Here is a 26939-nt window from a genome sequence, read left to right on the forward strand (position 1 = left end):
CAGAAGCCGAGTTGGAGATAGAGGTCTGGGGTACTATCATTAGTGGATCCGGATCCCTCTATTGGCTGTGAGGGACCTTGCTTTGGTTCCACCTGAGGCTCTTCGCACTGCTGGCATAGGGAGGAGGCCACTTCTCGCACCAGATCGGGGTCTAGCCCCGATGGGGCTGCTCAACTCGATTTAACAGACACTAGAAGGGACGATCTGTGCAGCTATTTGAGCCTCGGAGACCGGAGACTTTAAGAGAGGTTTCTACCTTACCTGGTCTCAGCATTTCCTGGTCTCGGGCCAGGCGGTCTCCGGCTGCAGGGGAAGAGGGAATTACCTTCACCACCACGCTCGATTCTGCACTCGCTGCCTCTCAGCCACCCTGGGAGCTAGGTCCATGCCAGGAACCGGCTACCAGACCGAGGCTTGCCTCTGAGGGATCTCGGAAATCACCTCAGGAATTCTCAACTGGGGGAGGGACCCTTAGCTTTCACTGCAGGAGAGCGGGACTCGTCTTGTAGAGGTAAGTTTTATTTCTTCTTTGTTTTAAAATTTCTAACACTATTCTAGTGTGTGTAGTGTCCCTAGCTGCTTAGGAGACAGAGAAATACTGAAGAGCTAAGCTTCCTGCACGGGTGTATGTAGGCTGATGTCAGCTTTGAAATCTGACTCCGTCTCCCATTTGCTATACCCATTGGTCCTGAGTCCATCTGGCTATATGCTAGGAAATTTGAAATTCTCCTTCCAAAATCTGAAGCAATACCCATAGGCAGATGCATGTCCACCATCTGCTGGAGACGGAGAATACTGGCATGGTGGGGTCACTGCAGGAGTATATATACTGTGATGTCAGCTTGCTCTGTCTCCATCTGCTGGCACCCATCCTGCTCGCGGCTGAGAAATGCACACACTCTGCGGGCTGCAAGCATCGCCAATCTGAGTGAGATAATCAAATTTGCAGGTGATACAAAATTATTCAGAGTAGTTAAATCACAAGTGGATTGTGATAAATTGCAGGAGGACCTTGTGAAACTGGAAAATTGGGCAGCCTAATGGCAGATGAAATTTAATGTGGATAAATGCAAGGTGATGCATATAGAGAAAAATAACCCATGCTATAGTTACACGATGTTAGGTTCCATATTAGGAGCTACCACCCAAGAAAGAGATCTAGGCATCATAGTGGATAACACATTGAAATCGTCGGCTCAGTGTGTCGCAGCAGTCAAAAAAAGCAAACAAAATGTTAGGAATTATTAGGAAGGGAATGGTGACTAAAACAGAAAATGTCATAATGCCTCTGTATCGCTTCATGGTGAGACCGCAACTTGAATACCATGTACAATTCTGGTCGCCACATCTCAAAAAAGATATAATTGCGATGGAGAAGGTACAGAGAAGGGTGACCAACATGATAAAGGGGATGGAACAGCTCCCTTATGAGGAAAGGCTGAAGAGGTTAGGGCTTTTCAGCTTGAAAAAGAGACGACTGAGGGGGGATATGATAGAGGTGTTTAAAATCATGAGAGGTCTGGAATGGGTAAATGTGAATCGGTTATTTACTCTTTTGGATAATAGAAAGACTAGGGGGCACTCCATGAAGTTAGCATAGGGCACATTTTAAAACTAATAGGAGAAAATTCTTTTCCACTCAACGCACAATAAAGCTCTGGAATTTGTTGCCAGGGGATGTGGTTAGTGCAGTTAGTGTAGCTGTGTTTAAAAAAAGGATTGGATAAGTTCTTGGAGGAGAAGTCCATTACCTGCTATTAATCAAGTTTTCTTAGAAAATAGCCACTGCTATTAATTGCATCAGTAGCATGGGATAGACTTAGGAGTAGACTCCAGTCTGCTGCTGATTCTTGGTTTTCGACTCCGGCTTCTTCCTGACACTCCTGCTTGCTACCTGCCCCGACCTCAGTCTGGCTACTGACTTTGGACTCCAGTCTTGCTGCTGATTCCTGGGTTTCGACCCCGGATTGCTCCTAACTTTCCTGCTACCCTGGGCCTGCTGGACCTTGAGTTCTAGGCTTGGCACGCTCGCCTGCCTCCGCTGCCAGCCTGGGCCCGATTCTCCATCCGGCCCTGGTCCTGCTCGTGGACTACTCTGAACTCCAGTTGCTGGTTGTCCTTTGCTCTTGTTCCACTTTGTACGAGCCACTCCTGAACTTCTCACGCCTTAGTCCCTGCGGTCGGTCCCTACGGGCGCCTCCTGGGGGGTACCGCACCGCGTGGGTGAAGTCTTTTGCTACTCCTCCCCAGCTCCGCCTCCCGGCCTCCCTTTTTATAACCTCCAGGCCGGCCCTAGGGTCCACAGCTCCGCCTGTACGCAACAGGAGTGAAAGGGGGGGGTTAAAAAAAAAAAAAGTTCCCTCCGAGGCAGGCTGCGCGGCTCGGTGCGTGCAGGCTGCCGATTTTGCGCAGCCTTGCACGCACCAAACCCGGATTTTAAGATACGCGCGGCTACGTGCGTATCTTTTAAAATCCGGTGTACTTTTAAAAAATCTGCTCCTTAGTGTTTGGGTACTTGCCAGGTTCTTATGGCCTGGATTGGCCACTGTTGGAAACAGGATGCTGGGCTTAATGGACCCTTGGTCTGACCCAGTATGGCATTTTCTTATGTTCTTATGCTTGCGGCTGAGAGAAGAAGAGTCTTGCTGGGCCATGAGCAGCGCTTCTGTTTGTGTGTGTGTACGAGAGAAAAATAGTGTTAGTGAGAGAGAGAGGGAGGGCGGGTGTGTGTCTGAAGGGGGGAGAGAGAGAGGGAGGGCGGGTGTGTGTGTGTTTGAAGGAGACAAGAAACCTAACTGTGTGTAAGAGAGGGGACCTATTTGAATGAATAAGGTCAGGGCCAGACCCTGGAATGAGGAGGGGGAGGGAGGGAGGTAGGCGCAAGCAGAAGTTTCACCTAGGGTGCCTAATATCCTTGCACCGGCCCTGCTGTAGCTCTAGAAGCCACCTTACCTTTCTGCACTGCACTATACAGGACAACATGTAATCAGATCTCCTCAAAGTAGTAGTGGAGCACTTGTTGCTGTGGCGCAGTCGATGCAACCTCATAAGCGACAGCTGGTGAATGCATCCTGTACCAGGCCAGGCTGGAGCTTCACTTAAACCTGCTGCCTCGCCCGCAGAGTGAGCCCCTGGGTTCTGGTGACCAACAGGGCTGAGGTGGGTCCCTAGGGCATTCAGATAAGACTCCAAGGGCAGGCAGCAGACTGAAGGAGTCTGAGACAGAGCAAGCTCGAGCTAGGTGACAGGGGAGGTCAGGTACAGGGATGAGATCAGTTCCAGAAGCCAGGCAACAGGCAATTGTGATCAGATCCAAGCAAGAGGTAAGAATCCAGAAGTCAGGCCAAGGGTGGACGAGAGGGACGGATAGGACAAGGTAAGGTTGGATGAGGCAGGAATCAGGCATAGAAGACAATAGGAACCACGATGCTAAGGGCACGAGGCAGTGTTTTGGGAAGCCTTCTACGTTGAGAGCCTGTGATGTCATCAAAGGGTGCCGTGAGGTGGTTTCCCGCCGCAGTCCCTTTAAGTACCAGCGCCCACTTTTGAGACCTCCGAAAGGAGCAAGATGACAACGGCGATTCTCCATTTGCTGAGCTCCACCTCTGTGTACACATCAGAGCCATTCTCTGATTTGATTGGTGGCTAGAATTTGACGTCATCGGGAAGTGGGCTGTGAGTGACGACTGCTTCTGCTGCAGTGGAGGGAGTTTAAAATCTGCTTTCCAACGTGCGTCGGGAGGGCTACGCAGGCGCAGCTCTGTGCGTCTCACTTGTCCCTTCCGCGCGCTCGGACGTTGAGCTTAGTTTGGCCTCTGCTGCCCGCCGTCGCATGGGAACCGTGCGAGTCCTTGGTAACCACGCAAACAGCCCGAGAGGGAGGCGGTGGAACCCGGACAAGAGGAAGGGACCTGCAAGCGGTGAGAGCCGGAGCAGGGGATCCGGGACTGACACCAGTACCGACCGGGGATGAGATTCTGGGCTGGGCTGGGCTGGGCTGGGCAGGGCAGGGGAGGGGGACCCTCGGGGAGTGAGATTCTGGGCAGGGGAGTGGGACCCAGGGGGAGTGAGATTCTGGGCAGGGGAGGGGGACCCGGGGGGAGTGAGATTCTGGGCAGGGGAGGGGGGACCCAGGGGGAGTGAGATTCTGGGCAGGGGAGGGGGACCCTCGGGGAGTGAGATTCTGGGCAGGGGAGGGGGGACCCAGGGGGAGTGAGATTCTGGGCAGGGGAGGGGGACCCGGGGGGAGTGAGATTCTGGGCTGGGGAGGGGAGGGGGACCCTCGGGGAGTGAGATTCTGGGCAGGGGAGGGGGACCCAGGGGGAGTGAGATTCTGGGCAGGGGAGGGGGACCCACGGGGAGTGAGATTCTGGGCAGGGGAGGGGGACCCAGGGGGAGTGAGATTCTGGGCAGGGGAGGGGGGACCCAGGGGGAGTGAGATTCTGGGCTGGGCTGGGGAGGGGAGGGGGACCCTCGGGGAGTGAGATTCTGGGCAGGGGAGGGGGACCCAGGGGGAGTGAGATTCTGGGCAGGGGAGGGGGGCCCACGGGGAGGGAGATTCTGGGCAGGGGAGGGGGGGACCCAGGGGAGTGAGATTCTGGGCTGGGCTGGGGAGGGGAGGGGGACCCAGGGGGAGTGAGATTCTGGGCAGGGGAGGGGGACCCACGGGGAGTGAGATTCTGGGCAGGGGAGGGGGACCCAGGGGGAGTGAGATTCTGGGCAGGGGAGGGGGACCCGGGGGGAGTGAGATTCTGGGCTGGGCTGGGGAGGGGAGGGGGACCCAGGGGGAGTGAGATTCTGGGCAGGGGAGGGGGACCCAGGGGGAGTGAGATTCTGGGCAGGGGAGGGGGGGACCCAGGGGGAGTGAGATTCTGGGCAGGGGAGGGGGACCCGGGGGGAGTGAGATTCTGGGCTGGGCTGGGGAGGGGAGGGGGACCCTCGGGGAGTGAGATTCTGGGCAGGGGAGGGGGACCCAGGGGGAGTGAGATTCTGGGCAGGGGAGGGGGACCCACGGGGAGTGAGATTCTGGGCAGGGGAGGGGGACCCAGGGGGAGTGAGATTCTGGGCAGGGGAGGGGGACCCAGGGGGAGTGAGATTCTGGGCAGGGGAGGGGGGACCCAGGGGGAGTGAGATTCTGGGCAGGGGAGGGGGACCCGGGGGGAGTGAGATTCTGGGCAGGGGAGGGGGACCCGGGGGGAGTGAGATTCTGGGCAGGGGAGGGGGGACCCAGGGGGAGTGAGATTCTGGGCAGGGGAGGGGGACCCTCGGGGAGTGAGATTCTGGGCAGGGGAGGGGGACCCAGGGGGAGTGAGATTCTGGGCAGGGGAGGGGGACCCAGGGGGAGGGAGATTCTGGGCAGGGGAGGGGGACCCAGGGGGAGTGAGATTCTGGGCTGGGCTGGGGAGGGGAGGGGGACCCTCGGGGAGTGAGATTCTGGGCAGGGGAGGGGGACCCACGGGGAGTGAGATTCTGGGCAGGGGAGGGGGACCCGGGGGGGGGTGAGATTCTGGGCGGGGGGGGGGGACCCGGGGGGAGTGAGATTCTGGGCGGGGGAGGGGGACCCGGGGGGAGTGAGATTCTGGGCAGGGGAGGGGGGACCCAGGGGGAGTGAGATTCTGGGCAGGGGAGGGGGACCCTCGGGGAGTGAGATTCTGGGCAGGGGAGGGGGGACCCAGGGGGAGTGAGATTCTGGGCAGGGGAGGGGGACCCAGGGGGAGTGAGATTCTGGGCGGGGGAGGGGGACCCAGGGGGAGTGAGATTCTGGGCTGGGCTGGGGAGGGGAGGGGGACCCTCGGGGAGTGAGATTCTGGGCAGGGGAGGGGGACCCACGGGGAGTGAGATTCTGGGCAGGGGAGGGGGACCCGGGGGGGAGTGAGATTCTGGGCGGGGGAGGGGGACCCGGGGGGAGTGAGATTCTGGGCGGGGGAGGGGGACCCGGGGGGAGTGAGATTCTGGGCAGGGGAGGGGGACCCGGGGGGAGTGAGATTCTGGGCAGGGGAGGGGGACCCGGGGGGAGTGAGATTCTGGGCAGGGGAGGGGGACCCGGGGGGAGTGAGATTCTGGGCAGGGGAGGGGGGACCCGGGGGGAGTGAGATTCTGGGCAGGGGAGGGGGACCCTCGGGGAGTGAGATTCTGGGCAGGGGAGGGGGGACCCGGGGGGAGTGAGATTCTGGGCAGGGGAGGGGGGACCCGGGGGGAGTGAGATTCTGGGCAGGGGAGGGGGGACCCGGGGGGAGTGAGATTCTGGGCGGGGGAGGGGGACCCGGGGGGAGTGAGATTCTGGGCAGGGGAGGGGGACCCTCGGGGAGTGAGATTCGGGGCAGGGACCAGGAGTGACAGTGCTACCTAGAAGACCTGGGGTACTGACCCATTCCCATGACTCCTGGTGACATTTTGATAATTGCTGGGCAGACTGGATAGGTCTTGTGTTCTTATCATCTTACTGTATAACTATGATCATCAACTCACTCATGCTCAGCAGCTTTCCCCCCCCCCCCCCCCAAAAAAAAACGGAATTCTGTAAAAACATATTTGGGCGGATGCGCAGCAGAAATGCGGAGTAAATAGCACACACATACACATAAATATGAATCCCAAAGTACATTATAAAGTGTTCAATACATAAATTAATTGCTTTATTTTTTTGAAGGCCAACAGGAAGAACACTTATTTAAGCCCATGTCGGAGTGTTTCTTTCCTGTTGGACGTCAAACAAATAAAGCAATTAATTTATATATTGAATAGTTTATAATGTAGTGCCACACATTACTTTGGGATTCGAAACACATAATTGGACATAACAATTTTATATATTCAAATTTCAAATGATCTACATTCCCATGCAACTGTAGAGATGAGCATTCGTTTTTCACGAATTAGACACTATCCGTCATGGTTCAGGGGCACCGAAAAACAAACTGAATTTTTCTGAAATTTTGGAAAAATTCATAGTTCATGTTTATTTATTTATTTATTTATTTATTTAAAGTTTTTCTATACCGGCATTCGCGATAAATATCGCATCATGTCGGTTTACAATTAACAAGTAGATAGGGAACAAAAGGCAATAAATAACATTGATCTAAGTAATAATAATAATAAAATAATAGTAATAGTAGTAAAAAACGTTAAACAAGAGAAGGGTAAGGAATGCAGTTACAATAAAACAAGGGAGTAATATAACTTGGATCAGAGAAAAGAAGCAGGGGTTTAAATATATATAACATATATGCCAGGCACGCTATGTGCCTGGCATATATGTTAGGGCACGCTAACTCCCGTTAGTGCACACTAACACAAAAATTGGACCTCCCCCCACAAAAACCACAACTCTGAAATTTCCCACGGAGGCCTGAAAATGAATCCTAAACCAATAAAACAAAATGATGCACATGCCTAGTGAATCATCCTATATGGCCCCTGACAGGGAAAGCACTCAGTTTGTTCCCGCGGCTCTCTCCACAGCTGTCTCTTATCTCCCTCCATAGGAGATAGGACGTCCCATACTTTTAAAGGAGAAGGCACCACTGCAAACATTTTACACCATTATCGTAAAGTGCTCTAGACAGAAGGCTCTTCTATGCAAAAAAGAAACTCCTGGCCAATTTCAAGCACTATCATTATCCAAGAGCAGCAGTCAGTAAAGTTCTTCTCTTGCGCTCTATATAGGATAGGACAGTATCCTAATATAAAGCTTGCAACTCAAGTTCCACAGTACCCTGCGTTCACAGTAAGTCTCCCAACAAAGGGTGCAGAGCAGAACTAGGACAATGGAAAAATAAAGGGCAATGGATTCTGAAGGCAGCCAGCACTGAAATTGGGGATAAAGCTTCTACAGCCAAGTCCAAAAGCAATGGACATTCAAGCATCGTTCGCTGCTCACCACATAAAAATGTGGCAGGAATTTTGTTATGGGTTTGTCAGTTGCTTGGTTTTGCTTGTAAGTATTACTATCCTTCACATAAAGCATGGGGGTAACCTAAATGGAGCCGCAGTTACTGCCCTTGGTGGACACTTGGGGGTAACCTGCAATTGCTATAATGGGAAGCTTGCTGGGCAAACTGGATGGACCATTTGGTCTTTTTCTGCGACAATACTATGTTTCTTTATGTAAATTCTGGTGTCACCTCAGTAACAGCAACACAAATTCCCTCCACTACTAGGAACATTATATAATACAAAATCCTGCAAAAAATGTACTCAGAACATATAGGAAACCTGTCATACCATAATATTAATTGCCAGACTAAAACATTAACAACTCTACCTATGAAAAGGCAGTACTGCAAATATTACTCTAGGCCCTAAGACACCAATTTATTTATTTACTTAATTTTTTTATTTAAAATTTATTATACTGTACAAATTAGCCAAAGCCACCAGGACAATTTCCAATACCAACATACATAATAAAATATCAAATACAAAAATTAAAAACAAACAACTTACACATTCAGTTTACATGTACCACATAGAGTAAATACCAACCAGCCATCATATGTCACCAATACATCTCCTATTAGGAAAATAGAACAAGTCCTATATATATATATATATATATATAGATAGATAGATAGATATCTATATATATATATAACTTTATATACAAGTACCTTTATATAATCTGGCTAACCTGATAACGTCTTACTCTATATATAATTACCTTGCTATCCAGTAACCTCTGTATATATTTACCTAGATATCAGACATTATACAGGAAAAAAAACCCCCGACTTCATTGCCATAACCGAAACCTGGTTTAAAAATACCGACCATGTAATAACAAACCAACTAAATAACAATGCATCCGACCTATTCTCAATCTCCCGGAAGTCCCGCAGAGGAGGGGGATTACTATTAATCATAAAAAAACATTTCACAATGAAACCGATCCCACGCTCTCTCCTGCAACAATACGAAATAACCCTCTTCGACTCAGAAAATCTGCAAATTTGCTTAGTATACTGCCCCCCAAACTTCTGGACAACAAAATATCCCCCCTTTTAGAATTTTTAATAACAAACATCAGTATGAAAAAACCCACAATCATACTTGGAGACTTCAACATCCACATAGACGCCAGCTCCCGATCTCAAAACTGCCAAACCATGCTTGACGTGCTATCAACTTAAACCTTAATCAACAAGTGAACAACCCAACACACAAAGCTGGCCACGCACTGGATCTGATTTTCACAAATCGCCTCTTTTCAGATACATCAATATCATATATTCTTTACCTTTTTTTTCGCTTGTTAATAATTTTAATTAGAAATGTTCTTTGTATTAGACTATGGAAATGTATTTCCTGCTATTCTGTTTAATGTAAACCGGTATGATTTACATCGGATGTAAGAATGTCGGTATATAAAAATTAAAAATAAATAAATAAATATAAACCAGTCCCATGGTCTGATCACTACCTCCTATACTGCAAGACACAAGCAAACATCAACAACACGACCAAAACAAATGAACCATTCGCCTTCAAATACCGATTACCCTTCCAAACCAACATCCTTCAACAAGAACTCAGAAAACAACTAATAAATCTGGATCTCTCCAACATAAACAAAGCCATACATTCTTGGTTCCAACTTACAGCAGATACTGCCAACAACATAAACCCGGAAAGAACAAAACAGATAAAGAACAATAGAGAAAAAAATAACCCATGGTTCAACACCCAACTAAAAGTCACAAAATCCAACCTTAGGAAAAAAGAAAAGGAATGGCAAAAAAACAAATGTCCCTTGACACTGGAAAGGTACCGCATGCAACTCGCTTCATATAAAAAAAAATGATCAATAACACCAAACATGACTACTACTATAGTCAAAAAATTAAAAACTCCACTAACAACTCCAAATCCCTATACCACATAGTAAACAACCTCATATCAGAAAACAACAACAATCCCACATCACAAACCAAAAACTTAAGCTAACACCTCGTCATGTTCTTCAAAAACAAAATCAACAAAATAACAGGAACATCAATAAATCCACGATCACAGATGACCAACTATCGTTCAAAAACATAATACCATGGTCTAAATTCGATCCAATCTCAACCACCGAAACAGGGAAACTTCTAAGAAAAATCAACCCAGCCCGCCATGATCTAGACACAATCCCCAACACGTGATCTAAAGGAAATAGCTCATACCGTCGCTCCAACCATCGCAGCAATCATAAATAAATCTCTCGAAGAAGGTGAGGTACCAGACAAATTAAAAACTGCAGCGATCAAACCAATAATTTAAAAAAAAAAGAACCTCAACCCAGATGATCTGAACAACTACCTTCCAATCTCTAATCTACCCCTACTCGCTAAAATGACAGAGAAAGCGGCCTTGAAGCAACTCAATGAACATCTCGAAACCAACAACATCTTACATCCTGCCCAACAAGGTTTCAGGAAAAATCACAGCACTGAAACCCTGCTACTCATAAGAACATAAGAAAATGCCATACTGGGTCAGACCAAGGGTCCATCAAGCCCAGCATCCTGTTTCCAACAGTGGCCAATCCAGGCCATAAGAACCTGGCAAGTACCCAAACACTAAGTCTATTCCATGTAACCATTGCTAATGGCAGTGGCTATTCTCTAAGTGAACTTAATAGCAGGTAATGGACTTCTCCTCCAAGAACTTATCCAATCCTTTTTTAAACACAGCTATACTAACTGCACTGACCACATCCTCTGGTAACAAATTCCATAGTTTAATTGTGCGTTGAGTAAAAAAGAACTTTCTCCGATTAGTTTTAAATGTGCCCCATGCTAACTTCATGGAGTGCCCCCTAGTCTTTCTACTATCCGAAAGAGTAAATAACCGATTCACATCTACCCATTCTAGACCTCTCATGATTTTAAACACCTCTATCATATCCCCCCTCAGTCGTCTCTTCTCCAAGCTGAAAAGTCCTAACCTCTTTAGTCTTTCCTCATAGGGAAGTTGTTCCATTCCCCTTATCATTTTGGTAGCCCTTCTCTGTACCTTCTCCATCGCAATTATATCTTTTTTGAGATGCGGCGACCAGAATTGTACACAGTATTCAAGGTGCGGTCTCACCATGGAGCGATACGGAGGCATTATGACATTTTCCGTTTTATTCATCATTCCTTTTCTAATAATTCCCAACATTCTGTTTGCTTTTTTGACTGCCGCAGCACACTGCACCGACGATTTCAATGTGTTATCCACTATGACACCTAGATCTCTTTCTTGGGTTGTAGCACCTAAAATGGAACCCAACATTGTGTAATTATAGCATGGGTTATTTTTCCCTATATGCATCACCTTGCACTTATCCACATTAAATTTCATCTGCCATTTGGATGCCCAATTTTCCAGTCTCACAAGGTCTTCCTGCAATTTATCACAATCTGCTTGTGATTTAACTACTCTGAACAATTTTGTGTCATCTGCAAATTTGATTATCTCACTCGTCGTATTTCTTTCCAGATCATTTATAAATATATTGAAAAGTAAGGGTCCCAATACAGATCCCTGAGGCACTCCACTGTCCACTCCCTTCCACTGAGAAAATTGCCCATTCAATCCTACTCTCTGTTTCCTGTCTTTTAGCCAGTTTGCAATCCACGAAAGGACATCGCCACCTATCCCATGACTTTTTTACTTTTCCTAGAAGCCTCTCATGAGGAACTTTGTCAAACGCCTTCTGAAAATCCAAGTATACTATATCTACCGGTTCACCTTTATCCACATGTTTATTAACTCCTTCAAAAAAGTGAAGCAGATTTGTGAGGCAAGACTTGCCCTGGGTAAAGCCATGCTGACTTTGTTCCATTAAACCATGTCTTTCTATATGTTCTGTGATTTTGATGTTTAGAACACTTTCCACTATTTTTCCTGGCACTGAAGTCAGGCTAACCGGTCTGTAGTTTCCCGGATCTCCCCTGGAGCCCTTTTTAAATATTGGGGTTGCATTTGCTATCCTCCAGTCTTCAGGTACAATGGATGATTTTAATGATAAGTTACAAATTTTTACTAATAGGTCTGAAATTTCATTTTTTAGTTCCTTCTAACTCTGGGGTGTATACCATCCGGTCCAGGTGATTTACTACTCTTCAGTTTGTCAATCAGGCCTACCACATCTTCTAGGTTCACCGTGATTTGATTCAGTCCATCTGAATCATTACCCATGAAAACCTTCTCCATTAGGGGTACCTCCCCAACATCCTCTTCAGTAAACACCGAAGCAAAGAAATCATTTAATCTTTCCGCGATGGCCTTATCTTCTCTAAGTGTCCCTTTAACCCCTCGATCATCTAACTGTCCAACTGACTCCCTCACAGGCTTTCTGCTTCGGATATATTTAAAAAAGTTTTTACTGTGAGTTTTTGCCTCTACAGCCAACTTCTTTTCAAATTCTCTCTTAGCCTGTCTTATCAATGTCTTACATTTAACTTGCCAATGTTTATGCTTTATCCTATTTTCTTCTGTTGGATCCTTCTTCCAATTTTTGAATGAAGATCTTTTGGCTAAAATAGCTTCTTTCACCTCCCCTTTTAACCATGCCGGTAATCGTTTTGCCTTCTTTCCACCTTTCTTAATGTGTGGAATACATCTGGACTGTGCTTCTAGAATGGTATTTTTTAACAATGACCACGCCTCTTGGACATTTTTTACTTTTGTAGCTGCTCCTTTCAGTTTTTTTCTAACAATTTTTCTCATTTTATCAAAGTTTCCCTTTTGAAAGTTTAGCACGAGAGCCTTGGATTTGCACACTGTTCCTTTTCCAGTCATTAAATCAAATTTGATCATATTATGATCACTATTGCCAAGCGGCCCCACCACCGTTACCTCTCTCACCAAGTCCTGTGCTCCACTGAGAATTAGATCTAAAATTGCTCCCTCTCTCGTCGGTTCCTGAACCAATTGCTCCATAAAGCTATCATTTATTCCATCCAGGAACGTTATCTCTCTAGTGTGACCCGATGATACATTTACCCAGTCTATATTGGGGTAATTGAAGTCTCAAAAACACAAAGTGCAGAACATAGAACTTTTAGTCCTGATCACAAGTAAGTTCCAATCAGTTCATGAAGAAATAAATTCAAATAAATTTTTATTGCGGCAACTCCACTGCATCAGTTCAATAAAGCACACATTTTACAAGGTGCCCCAACACGGAACCGTGTTTCGCCAAAGGCTGCATCGGGGGGACCAACAGGAGTTCAGTCAAATCTGCAATGTTAGAATAGTTTAAAAATCAGGACAACAAATAATGGACTAATACCGATGTATAATTAAAACAGTGAAATAGAACATACCTTGGTGCAGTATTCAAAAAGTAACAGGGAGTGCATTTACCCTTAGCACAACCAGGCATTTTAAACTATTCTAACATTGCAGATTTGACTGAACTCCTGTTGGTCCCCCCGATGCAGCCTTTGGCGAAACACGGTTCCGTGTTGGGGCACCTTGTAAAATGTGTGCTTTATTGAACTGATGCAGTGGAGTTGCCGCAATAAAAATTTATTTGAATTTATTTCTTCATGAACTGATTGGAACTTACTTGTGATCAGGACTAAAAGTTCTATGTTCTGCACTTTGTGTTTTTGATTATTCTGTAGTGCAGCCTTTGCTTTGTTTGTTTGGTAATTGAAGTCTCCCATTATTACTGCACTACCAATTTGGTTAGCTTCCCTAATTTCTCTTAGCATTTCACTGTCCGTCTCACCATCTTCACCAGGTGGACGGTAGTATATCCCTATCACTGTAGTCTTCCCTGACACACAAGGGATTTCTACCTATAAAGATTCAGTTTTGTATTTAGTCTCATGCAGGATGTTTATCCTGTTGGACTCTATGCCTTCCCGGACATAAAGCGCCACACCTCCTCCCGACTGCTCCTCTCTGTCATTGCGATATAATTTGTACCCCGGTATAGCACTGTCCCTTTGGTTATCCTCTTTCCACCATGTCTCTGAGATGCCAATTAAGTCTGTCATCATTCACTGCTATACATTCTAATTCTCCCATCTTACTTCTTAGACTTCTGGCATTAGCATACAAACATTTCAAAGTTTGTTTTTTCTTTGTATTTTTATTCTGCTTTTTAATTGATAGGGATAAGTTAGAATTTTTTAGCTCAGGTGAGTTTTTAGTTACAGGCACTTGGACTACTTTTCTATTTATTGGAACCTCACTGTCGGGATGCCCTAATTCTAATGCATCATTAGTATCCTTTAAAGATACCTCTCTCCGAACCATGTGCTGCTGAGCGACTGTCGGCTTTCCCCTTTGTTCTAGTTTAAAAGCTGCTCTATCTCCTTTTTAAACAAACAACATATTAAGAGGTTTTGACAACAACCTAAGTCATATACTCATACTACTAGACCTCTCCGCCACATTTAACACGGTGGACCACAAACGTCTAATATCCAGACTAGCCAACATCGGTCTCTCCGGCAAAACACTTGACTGATTTACATCCTTCCTCAAAAACAGATACGTCAAAGTTAACTTCAACAACCACTCCTCAGAAGCCATTCCCCTTGAAACTGGAGTACCTCAAGGGTCCGCACTCTCGGCCACAGTCTTTAAAATTTACCTACTTCCTCTCTGCCACCTCATCTCAGGCCTCGGCGTCACATACTACATGTATGCCGACGATATCCAACTACTCATACCAATAACTACCACCATCGAAGATACAATGATACTCGCAGCCTCCTACCTCGAATCAATAAGAAACATGCTAAACCACTTGAAGCTATGTCTAAACATGAGCAAAACCGAGTGCATACTGATAGAGAGAGAGAAAAAACAGGATTAAACGTCAACCACTCCATACAAATCGACAACATATCCATCCAACTAAAGCACTCAGTCAGAATCCTGGGGTCCATGTGAGTCAGGGGAGGTCACTTTATAACTGCATCATGAGGTCACGTACGCAGAGATCAGTAGCATGCAGATGCATTCCTGGGGTCCATGTGAGCAAGGGGAGGTCACTTTATAACTGCATCATGAGGTCACGTACGCAGAGATCAGTAGCATGCAGATGCATTCCTGGGGTCCATGTGAGTCGGGGGAGGTCACTTTATAACTGCATCATGAGGTCACGTACGCAGAGATCAGTAGCATGCAGATGCATTCCTGGGGTCCATGTGAGCAAGGGGAGGTCACTTTATAACTGCATCATGAGGTCACGTACGCAGAGATCAGTAGCATGCAGATGCATTCCTGGGGTCCATGTGAGTCAGGGGAGGTCACTTTATAACTGCATCATGAGGTCACGTACGCAGAGATCAGTAGCATGCAGATGCATTCCTGGGGTCCATGTGAGTCAGGGGAGGTCACTTTATAACTGCATCATGAGGTCACGTATGCAGAGATCAGTAGCATGCAGATGCATTCCTGGGGTCCATGTGAGCAAGGGGAGGTCACTTTATAACTGCATCATGAGGTCACGTACGCAGAGATCAGTAGCATGCAGATGCATTCCTGGGGTCCATGTGAGTCAGGGGAGGTCACTTTATAACTGCATCATGAGGTCACGTATGCAGAGATCAGTAGCATGCAGATGCATTCCTGGGGTCCATGTGAGCAAGGGGAGGTCACTTTATAACTGCATCATGAAGTCACGTACGCAGAGATCAGTAGCATGCAGATGCATTCCTGGGGTCCATGTGAGCAAGGGGAGGTCACTTTATAACTGCATCATGAGGTCACGTACGCAGAGATCAGTAGCATGCAGATGCATTCCTGGGGTCCATGTGAGCAAGGGGAGGTCACTTTATAACTGCATCATGAGGTCACGTACGCAGAGATCAGTAGCATGCAGATGGCATTCTTGTGGTCCATTTGAGTCAGGGGAGGTCACTTTATAACTGCATCATGAGGTCACGTACGCAGAGATCAGTAGCATGCAAACATCATTCCTGGGGGTATGGAGAGAAGGCAGTTTTTATCTGGTTTTCAGGGTGGAGGTAGTTATGGATTTAGCATATACTTACTCCTAAGTTTGGCAGAGCTCTTCTGGGAGAGAGTTCCAGAGGGCAGGTGCAACTCCTGAGAAAGTTTGTTGATGGGTATCCATTCTTTTGATTTCTTTTGTTGACAAAGAGGACGATATTCAGCACTATTTGCCAGATAAGTATTGACTTATCCAGTTAAGTGGCAACCACTGAATATCTGACTGTTTGTTTAGCAGCTGCCACTTAGCTGAATAAGCCTCTTAACCAGCTCAGTAGATATCCGGTGGGCAGGCAAGGGGGCGTAATGGAGCAGCACTAATTAGCTAGATAGCTTAACCAGATAAGTGCCAATATTCAGTCTTGTCCGATTACGTTAATCAGATAAGTTAGATCTCCATAGAGCAGGTCTAACTTATCCGGATATAACTTATCTGACTAAGTAGCACCAAATACGAGGTTATTCAGAAGCGTAGCTGTATTGCTGTATATTCCTTGTAAGTTAGCCAGATAAGACCTTTCTGGTTAATTTACATAGCTGAATAATTCTGAATATTGGGCCCAAAGTGATCAGAGAAGTTCTGATCTTGGGAGTCTGGAAGGTATGTAACTTGATCCAGTTGTTCTTACAAACTTGAAGATCAACACTAGAGTTATGAATTTGGTTCTATAGGAGGTTGCTTGCCAGTGTAGTTCTTTAGGGTGGATGTGAAATGGTCATGTGGTTTGTATCTTTTATAAGAACATAAGAAGTGCCATCATGGGTCAGTCCAAGATCCATCATGCTTAGCAGCATGTCTCCAATAGTGGCCAGTCTGGATCGCAAACACCTTGCAGATCCCCAATAGTTGATCTATTTCTTGTATCTCTCTCCCAGGGATAGGCGCTGGTTTTCCCTGTCTAATAACCATTTTCTGGCTAACAATCGTTTATGGACTTTTCTTTCAGGAACTTGTCCAATACTCTTTTTTGAGGATTAGTTGCCTTCACCACATGCTGTGCAACATATTCCATAGCTTTCCATAGATTTTCATGGGTAATGATTCAGATGGACTGAATCAAATCACGGTGAACCTAGAAGATGTGGTAGGCCTGATTGACAAACTGAAGAGTAGTAAATCACCTGGACCGGATGGTATACACCCCAGAGTTCTGAAGGAACTAAAAAACGAAATTTCAGATCTATTAGTAAAAATTTGTAACCTATTATTAAAATCATCCATTGTACCTGAAGACTGGAGGATAGCAAATGTAACCCCAATATTTAAAAAGGGCTCCAGGGGCAAACCAGGAAACTACAGACCGGTTAGCCTGACTTCAGTGCCAGGAAAAATAGTGGAAAGTGTTCTAAACCTCAAAATCACAGAACATATAGAAAGACATGGTTTAATGGAACAAAGTCAGCATGGCTTTACCCAGGGCAAGTCTTGCCTCACAAATCTGCTTCACTTTTTTGAAGGAGTGGATAAAGGTGAACCGGTAGATATAGTATACTTGGATTTTCAGAAGGCGTTTGACAAAGTTCCTCATGAGAGGCTTCTAGGAAAAGTAAAAAGTCATGGGATAGGTGGCGATGTCCTTTCGTGGATTGCAAACTCGCTAAAAGACAGGAAGAGTAGGATTAAATGGACAATTTTCTCAGTGGAAGAGAGTGGACAGTGGAGAGCCTCAGGGATCTGTATTGGGACCCTTACTTTTCAATATATTTATAAATGATCTGGAAAGAAATACGACGAGTGAGATAATCAAATTTGCAGATGACTCAAAATTGTTCAGAGTAGTTAAATCACAAGCAGATTGTGATAAATTGCAGGAAGACCTTGTGAGACTGGAAAATTGGGCATCCAAATGGCAGATGAAATTTAATGTGGATAAGTGCAAGGTGATGCATATAGGGAAAAATAACCCATGCTATAGTAACACAATGTTAGGTTCCATATTAGGTGCTACAACCCAAGAAAGAGATCTAGGTGTCATAGTGGATAACACATTGAAATCGTCTGTTCCGTGTGCTGCGGCAGTCAAAAAAGCAAACAGAATGTTAGGAATTATTAGGAAGGGAATGGTGAATAAAACGGAAAATGTCATAATGCATCTGTATCGCTCCATGGTGAGACCGCACCTTGAATACTGTGTACAATTCTGGTCGCCGCATCTCAAAAAAGATATAATTGCGATGGAGAAGGTACAGAGAAGGGCAACCAAAATGATAAGGGGAATGGAACAGCTCCCCTATGAGGAAAGACTAAAGAGGTTAGGACTTTTCAGCTTGGAGAAGAGATATGATAGAGATGTTTAAAATTATGAGAGGCCTAGAACGGGTAGATGTGAATCGGTTATTTACTCTTTTGGATAGTAGAAAGACTAGGGAGCACTCCATGAAGTTAGCATGGGGCACATTTAAAACTAATCGGATAAATTTCTTTTTTACTCAACGCACAATAAACTCTGGAATTTGTTGCCAGAGGATGTGGTTAGTGCAGTTAGTATAGCGGTGTTTAAAAAAAGGATTGAAGAAGTTCTTCTAGGAGAAGTCCATTACCTGCTATTAAGTTCACTTAGGGGCAGATTTTTAAAAATTACGCTGGATTTTATAAGATACGTGCATAGCCGCACGTATCTTATAAAATCCGGGGTCGGCGCGCGCAAGGGGGTGCACATTTGTGCAACCTGCGCACGCCGAGCCCAGCGCGAGCTGCATGTTCCCTCCAAGGCCGCTCCGATTTCGAAGCGGCCTCGGAGGGAACTTTTCTTCGCCCACCCCCCCCCCCTTACCTTTGTCGGCAAAGTTACGCCTGTCGCCGGCAGCCCCGCTCCGTCCTCCGGTTCCGGGGGCTGCTCCGGAGGCCTCGACCACGCCCCCGGGCCCGCCCCCGAAATGCTGGGGCCTGCCCCCGAAATGCCGCATCGTTTTGGGAACGCCCCCGGACACGTCCCCTCCCTCCCTTTTTCGAAAGCCCCGGGACTTACGCGCATCCCGGGGCTTTACGCGCGCCGGCGGCCTATGCAAAATAGGCGCGCCGGCGCGTGCGGGCCTTTTAGAATCCGCCCCTTAGAGAATAGCCACTGCCATTAGCAATGGTAACATGGAATAGACTTAGTTTTTGGGTACTTGCCAGGTTCTTATGGCCTGGATTGGCCACTGTTGGAAACAGGATGCTGGGCTTGATGGACCCTTGGTCTGACTCAGTATGGCATTTTCTTATATTCTTATGATTGTGCGCTGAGTGAAAAAATACTTCCTACAATTTGTTTTCAATATGCCAATTGCAGGTTTAATGGCGTGTCCCCTGAAAGGGTAAATAATCTTTCCCTATTTATCTATTCCTTCCCACTCATGATTTTGTAAATCTCAATCACGTATCTCTTCTGCAAGCTAGAGTCCTAAACTGTATAGGCTTTATCCATAAGGGAACTTCCATCCCCTTTATCATTTTTGTTGCCCTTCTCTATACCTTTTCTAGTTCTGCTGTGTCTGTTTTGAGAGAGAGCGGTGCCATTCTGGATGACCCATCATCTGGGCTGAAGTTTATGAAGGGACTTTTCTGGTAATCCTTTATATAGTGTGTTACAGTAGTCTAACCATGAGGTTTCCATGGCCTGGACTACCCTGAGTAGGTTCATTTTTTCAACAGAAGGCCAAGTCTATGTTGTGTAGGAGGTGGATCCTTGGGCTGAGGTGGGGTTGACGCAACCCTTAGGCGAGGGCCTATGGGTCCTCACCATCAGCAGGTGGAGTGGGCTGAAGCTAGAGGCCACTGGAGCTTCACCTATATCAGCCCACGTTCCCCTCAGATTGAGCCTTTGTGTGCTGGGGCCGGCAAACGGGCCTCAAGTTTGATTACAGGTGGTAGTGGGTTCAGCCCAGAGACAGCAGCCAGCAGGTAGTGTAGTCCTACCTCGGACAGGATGCGGATCAGGAACTCAAGCACCACAGAACAAGTGGGAACTGAAGGTGCTTGAGCAAAGAGAGGCCGAAGCCTTAATAGTCCATGTCCAGAGGATAGGGACAGAGGCGTCACTGTCAAACTGGGATGGAAGCAGGCAGAACTTGGAAGGTGTAGCAAGCAATGTGGAACTCTGGACTCAAGGAGTCTGAAGCGAGGTCGTTCATAGCAATGATTAAGGCACGGAGAAGGGAGGCATGGTCAGACGTAGCAGTGGTCAAGGCACAGAGAAGGCAAGCGTGGTCAGGCGTGGCAGTGGTCAGGCTTGGAGAAGGCAAGCGAGCTCAGGCGTGGCAGTGGTCAGGCTTGGAGAAGGCAGGAAAGGTCAGGCGTAGCAGTGGTCAGGCTTGGAGAAGGCAGGCGAGGTCAGGCGTAGCAGTGGTCAGAACTGGGAAGTTAATCAGCATGAAGACGAGATGAACACAGAACAGGAACCAGGAACTTGGAAACACAGGAAGACAATCAAGGCTCACGGAGAAGCAACTAGCACAAGGAAACATGGAACAGGAGACCAAGGAGAACTGTTGTAAAGGCAACACTGAGGAGCGCTGCCTGAGCTTTTATACGCTGAAGGATCTGATGTCAGCATCCGGGGTCTGTGGCCAGGTTCCTGCTGCAGGGCTATTAAAGTTTTTCCTGGTGTGCGCGCGCCTAGGGAGGGGCACGGCACTGCCGGCGGCATCTCTTCGCAAACCCCGCGGAGAGGCCTGACAGATGGAGGCATCCTGGCTGGAGGTCCCAGTAAGTGGAGCAGGGCCGCCAGTGACGAGGAGCTGGAGCCTGAAGCTTGTGTAGAAAGGTGAGAGGGCTGCACCGCGAGGCTGCTGCGGGCGGCGAGCGTAACAGTCTATGCAGTTTACATAATTGGAAAGGCAGCTCGTTAACAGTGCCTGGATTTGTGAGAGCATGGTTAGTACTGAGCAGAGGCGTTGCTAGATACACAAAAGATCTGGGACATGGTCCCGTAAGTCCTTTGTCTGTTCCCTTTCCACCCCTGGGATTTTGATAAGCCATTTTTCTTTGGCTGCAGCTGCACCTCTCTCTTTTCTATTACTGTGGCTCGTTCAGTGTTTGTAAAGCAGGTCATTCTGTCCAGGTGCCAATACCACTTCCTTTGAGGTGTGGCTGTGCAGTTGAATAAAAATATAGAAATGATGGCAGAAAAGGACCAAATGGTCCATTCAGTTTGCTCAGCAAGCTTCTGGCAGTATCTGCTGTGCCTTCAGGTCACCCCCTTAACTTATCAGTTTCCCAGACCGTAAAAGTCAGGGCTCTAGTTGGTTGCTGTTTGAGTCCAATTCTCTGTCAACTCTTGCAGTTGAAGCAGAGAGCAGTGTTGGAGTTGCATCCAAAGGGTAGTAACTGCCGTACCAGCAATTTATCCCCATGTGCTCTTTTCTTCATTCCTTTCCTCAAGCCTTTAGGGACCCACAGTGTTTATCTCTTGCTCCTTTAAATTCTTTTACTGTTTTAGTCTTCCCCACCTTCTCCGGAAGGGCATTCCAGGCATTCACCACCCTCTCCGTGAAGAAATATTTCCTGACATTTGGTTCTGAGTCATCCTCCCTGTTTCATTTCGTGACCCCTAGTTCTATTGTTTTCTCTCCAGAGGAAAAGGTTTGTTGTTGATTGTGCATCATTAAAACCTTTCAGGCATCTGAAGATCTGTATCCTATCTCCTCCAGAGAGAACCATGGGGCTCTGTATCTCTAGAGGCGTGAAGGAAGAGGACAGGTGCTGGAACTGGGAAGTGACAGGAAGAAAACAAGACTGGGGCAGTGGCAGAAAACAGCTGAAGCACCAGTGGAAGGAGGGAAGCCACGATGACTGTCCTGATTCTGGGTCCAGCAGAACTCCAGGGCTTTTGTCCTGTGTTTTCAGAGGGAACTCATTTTTTCCAAGTGGGATTTTCAAATCATAGACCAGCCCACTCGTATTTTGTATCGGAGAATCTCCATTTTATTAGGGTTTAAATGAACTTTGTTCTTTTTTGTCCACTGTTGGATGGCTGTGACACATGTGGTTAGCTTTTTATAATTGTTGATGTATCTGGGTTCATTGGTAGTGTGAACTGAACACCAGCCGCATAGATGTAATATTTTAGGTCATGTTGCGGCCGCCACTTCCCGACGGCTTCACTCCGCCTACTTTTCCTTTTTTGCGGCTCCTCCTGCTCTTCACGGACGCTTGGCTGCCGTGGCGACCACCTGCCGTCCTCTCCAGCGTCCCTGGACATGGCTTGGGCGCTGCCTCCCGCCATGTTCTTCAGATACCTTAGGGTGCGCGCGCCGCACTGCCCTCATTCTTATTTCCTCATTGGCGCGTTCCTCAGGGGCGTCCCCCTGTGATGACGTCACGCTGCCCGGATATTTAAGCCTACTGTTTATTGCTAGCCATGGAGTTAGCAAGGTAATTCTTACAGATGGGATTCACTGTCCGTACCCAGCTACTCTGCCTCTCCAACCTCCATTGGACTCTTTCGTTAACGGGGTACCCGCTCCTTGGGGGACTCTTTTTTGCTTCTTTCAGGGCGCTATCAGTTAACCGGTACTCGCTCCTCAAGGGCCCATGTTCCCTGACCTGCTGCCTGCATCTATCTCCTCTTCTACTTGGAAGAATTTGCTACAGCACCATCAGTGAGTACTACTATCATCCACTCCTCAGAGCTGTCTCCCTGGAACCAGGTACTCGCTCCTCGAGGGCCTGCCTCCGTTCCAGCGCCAGTGCCATCTCCTACGTGGAACCGCTGTGTGAGTACTTTGCCAACGAGTCTCTCTGCTCCCAGGGATCTGGTACTCCCTCCTCGAGGGCCAGATCTCCCTATCTCGGGGCTTCTCCATATTTGGGACTCTGTGAATGTTCTATTGTACTCACTTTCTCAGTTCTTTCCACCACAGCACTGCTACCGGAGGAACCGCTGTTCCAGCGCCCTGGGGAATACCAGCCCAGCCGTGCTCCATCTTCTACTCACTACTGCCACCTCTGGTGCCTCCTCAAACTGTCTAAATAAAGAAGTGTGTGTGTGTGTGTGTGTGTGTGTGTCCCCAGAGCTGAGCCTGACCTGTGGCCCCTCCCGGGACGTCCCCCCTGTGGGCATGGTCATCTGCCACAGTGTCCAAGGGTCCACCCAAACCTCACTAATTTATAACAGGTCAAAAGTTTGGATCAGCTGTGCTAGAGATCTGAGGTAAATGTTGAACTGGTTAAAACCCAGGGTGTTGATAAGTTATCAGCAAAATGTAGATTGTTGACTGTCAGATAGAAAGGAGGTAAACCAGCTTAGGACCTTGTCACTTAGGATGGCTTTTGTTAGCTGTGATAGCATGATAGTGTAATGTGGGGTGTCAAAAACTGCTGAGAAATCCAGTAGCACTAGCATCGCAGGCTGGCTTCTATCACAGTATCTAAAGAGATCGTCCAGTAGAGTGACAAAGACTGTTTCTGTTCCATGGCCTTGTCTGAAATTGGACTGACCAGGGTTCAGCCATATATCTGGCATAGGAATCATGCAGACTGATCTTTATAGCTGGACTGGTATGTCTCTCTCTCTCTCTCTCTTTCTAGATATATATCTGTCTATGATATAGGAAATACACAAACTGGTCTTCATATGCCCTCTAATGTATTCTTTTCAGCTCATCCTGATGGCTAGAAGACAAGCTCTTACTAATTAAGCATGGCTTCATCCCAAAATTTTACAACTACTTCCCAGCCGAGACTTCCAGCCCTTGTGATTGTGGGAGATGCAGTGGATGCTGCCTCAGGTAAGATCCCACTCACCTGCCCAAGGGACAGATAGGCCCCAGCACTAGAGGACCTCCTTCTTTCTGAGAATCCATAGATGTTTTGGACTACTAAGCCAACTCATCTTGAAGTAACACGAGAGAGCAGGTTTCAGGGTTACTCTTCTCCTGAATACGGTGTGTATGGGATAGCATCTTCCCAAAAGACAACACGGAAGACGGTCTGTGAAAGCCAGGTAGCAGATAAGAAAATGTAGATCAGTCGATTAAGTTCTTGTTTAATATTTATTAGGTAGATCTAATTCATGCAGAAAGAAAAAGTATTCAAATTGCCCGACTCTGGCTGAGTACGATAACTAAACTAATAAAATGCCCTAATTTTCGAGACTGTGATAATGAAGCACCACCATTAATTGAAAGTGTAGAATGTACTTCTCATACTCATCAGTTATTTTGGCACCATAAATGGACCACTGATGGTGGAACATGTATAAACATGGCAGATGCAGCCCATGTGATAGGCGAAACTCGGCCAGAGTTGGGCAATTTGAATACTTTTTCTTTATGAATTAAATCTCCCTAATAAATATTCATCAAGAACTTAATCGACTGGTCTATGTTTTCTTATCTGCTATCTGGGAAAGCATCTTCTACATTGGCAGTGGAAAAAAACTGTCGCTTTTATTTTCACACAAGGCATGAAGAACCAACGCTATGATAGATAAAGCTCAGTTTAAATGTTTTCTTTTCTCATACAGTCCTAGTGCAGTATGCTTTCATGGCTGTGAATCAAGGAGCTTCTCTCCGTTGTGCCTGCAAGTAGCAGAAGAGCACACGTCTACTCTGGCACTCTAAAATGGCCAATACCCACAGTTCTAGAGGCCTTGCTGGGGCTCCTCATGTGTTACATTGTGTTTTAAGGTTGCATATAATTATGTCTTTATACTTAAAAAAAAAAAAAAATACAGGAAAACTTTTCAGCAGGGTGACTAGCTGGAAATGTACAAATGTACTTTTCAGCCCTCACAAATCCAAAAGATATTCAAATACAGTGTGCCATATTGGCATGTTCTACAGTTCAACAGTAGTGCAAAGTATGCACATTAGTGGTCTGTCTACTCAGTACATAATTAACACATACAGTTTACACCCCTCCCCATAAGAGCATTGTGAAAGTGCACATTAGTGGTCTGTCTACTCCGTACATAATTAACACATACAGTTTACACCCCTCCCCATAAGAGCATTGTGAAAGTGCACATTAGTGGCCTGTCTACTCCGTACATAATTAACACATACAGTTTACACCCCTCCCCATAAGAGCATTGTGAAAGTGCACATTAGTGGTCTGTCTACTCAGTACATAATTAACACATACAGTTTACACCCCTCCCCATAAGAGCATTGTGAAAGTGCATATCAGGGGCTCATCTCCATTCAGCTTCCATAGAGGAGATCTGGAATGCTGAAATTTGGGTTTCCATATGCACATTCACTTCCCTAGAAAAGACAAGTAAGGTGGTTCTAAATAGTTTCTTTATATGATGGCTTCAACTCAACTCACTGTTCCACCTTTCTTCCTGGGTTGCTCACTGAAGAAAAGCTTTTCGAAGAATCGCAAGTGCATGTTTGTTCTTAATCTATTCCACTATTCCTCTGCATGCAGGCAGGCCAATTTACACCGGTGGGTTATACAGATGGAGACGGAGTAAACTGACTTGCTGGCATCACCAACATATAGCCCTGCCCCTACGTCAGCCTTCCAGTATTCTCCATCTCCAACAAATGGTAGACATGCATCTCCCTAATGGGGATCGCTCATGTTTAAAAAAAAAAAAAAAGAAGGAAAGAGAATAGGTTGAGCTCCTGAGTTGACATCAGGCTGACCCCTCCCTTAGTTGAGTGGTTGAGCCTTAATGGCACCTGTGTAACTTAATATACTTTAGCATTATTTTTATGTGCTTTAATGTAAACCGTTGTGACAGTACCCACTGAACGACGGTATAGAAAAATGTTAAATAAATGCCTGGCCAGGTTTAGGCTCTAAAGATTGTCTGAGGACAAGGGGGAACTCAGGGGTAAAGGCTTGTGCCCTCTTCCTCACAACCGCTGGCTGATCATACTTCCAGCTGGGGAGGGCTGAGCTCAGTTAAAAGAAAGGATCTCTTTCCTGCCAGGTTGTTACTTCCCCTCAGTGCTAATCCCCCCAGCCACACCTCCAGAGAGTTAGTGGAGAGCAGAGGTAAGCGGCGTCTGGCAGCGCAGATCGATAGTGCAGCGTTCACTCCTAGGCCCCATGTTGCAGGTTTTGTTGGCCGTGTGGCGAGTGCCTAGGCTGCTATGAAATGTGCAATTTTTTCCCATGCGCTCAGGCATGTGCGCCGAGTACGCATAGTGGGGCTGTAGCCTAGAATTGTAGTGCACGTATGGGTGCGTATATGCGTATATGCGTACAAGCCCACAATCTAGACTTGAGCATGTAATTGCTCAGGTACATCTCTGTGCGCGTTGGGGTTTATGCAGGGGATCACATGGGCAGGAGAGTGGTCTTTTGGTGAAGGATAATAGCACCGGAGAATAAAAAGTCTAAGCATCTTTGTATTTGCGCAGATTGCCATTTAAGGGCAATCCAGCCATTGCTCTCACTTCGCCTATGTCAGTACTGTCTGGAGGGTCAAGGCCATTTACCTCCCAAGGATTTTGCCTCTGTTGGGCATCCACCCCTACCTATGGAGGACTCTGTGGACGGGGGCAAAGGAGAAGACACAATGGACAGTTCCCACCCCCCCTCCCTTGTTCCCAATGAGAAGGACATTCTGGGGGAGGGCTTGGAGAATGCCAGGTTCAGTCCTTTGGGTCCTGGTATGGATTTGGCTTCCTTCTCCTGGGCGGAGTTTTTCCATGGGTTACAGGCCTTTCTGAAAAGGTGTCCAGCGGAGGATATGCAGTCTTAAGGAGGGGACGTGTCATAGGTCTTCCCACTTGGCAACCAAATTGGTGAAGCACCATGTAGAGGATGAGGATCATGAACTGTCAGATGATTATGGTGGTGATTTGGAACCTCTAGAAGAGGGGGAAATTCCACCTGACTTGGAGCCATAGAGGACTCTACTCCATTTTTTTTTTTTTTTTTTTTTTTACAAGAATGAGTTTTATTTATTTATTTATTTATAATTTTTTATATACCGCCGCTCATCAAAGATATCACGTCGGTGTACAATGAACAGGAACTTACGCCGGAGCGTTATACATTTAACAGATTTAACAGATTTAACTTACGCCGGAGCGTTATACATTTAACA

At 46.8% G+C, this 26939-nt stretch overlaps 1 protein-coding gene across 1 annotated transcript in view; it reads left to right on the forward strand.

Annotated features, from left to right (window-relative positions):
- Positions 1 to 3824: 3824 nt before the first annotated feature.
- DNHD1 (dynein heavy chain domain 1) overlaps positions 3825 to 26939 on the forward strand; it is a 792986-nt gene continuing 769871 nt past the window's right edge. Inside the window, exons 1-2 of the mRNA XM_029601740.1 lie at positions 3825 to 3920; positions 23530 to 23658. Coding sequence (XP_029457600.1) covers positions 23571 to 23658 — 88 coding nt within the window. The 5' untranslated portion in view covers positions 3825 to 3920; positions 23530 to 23570. The remainder of the gene's footprint in view (positions 3921 to 23529; positions 23659 to 26939) is intronic.

This window comes from Rhinatrema bivittatum, chromosome 5, assembly GCF_901001135.1.
Source record: "Rhinatrema bivittatum chromosome 5, aRhiBiv1.1, whole genome shotgun sequence".
In the NCBI taxonomy this organism is placed as follows: Eukaryota; Metazoa; Chordata; class Amphibia; order Gymnophiona; family Rhinatrematidae; genus Rhinatrema; species Rhinatrema bivittatum.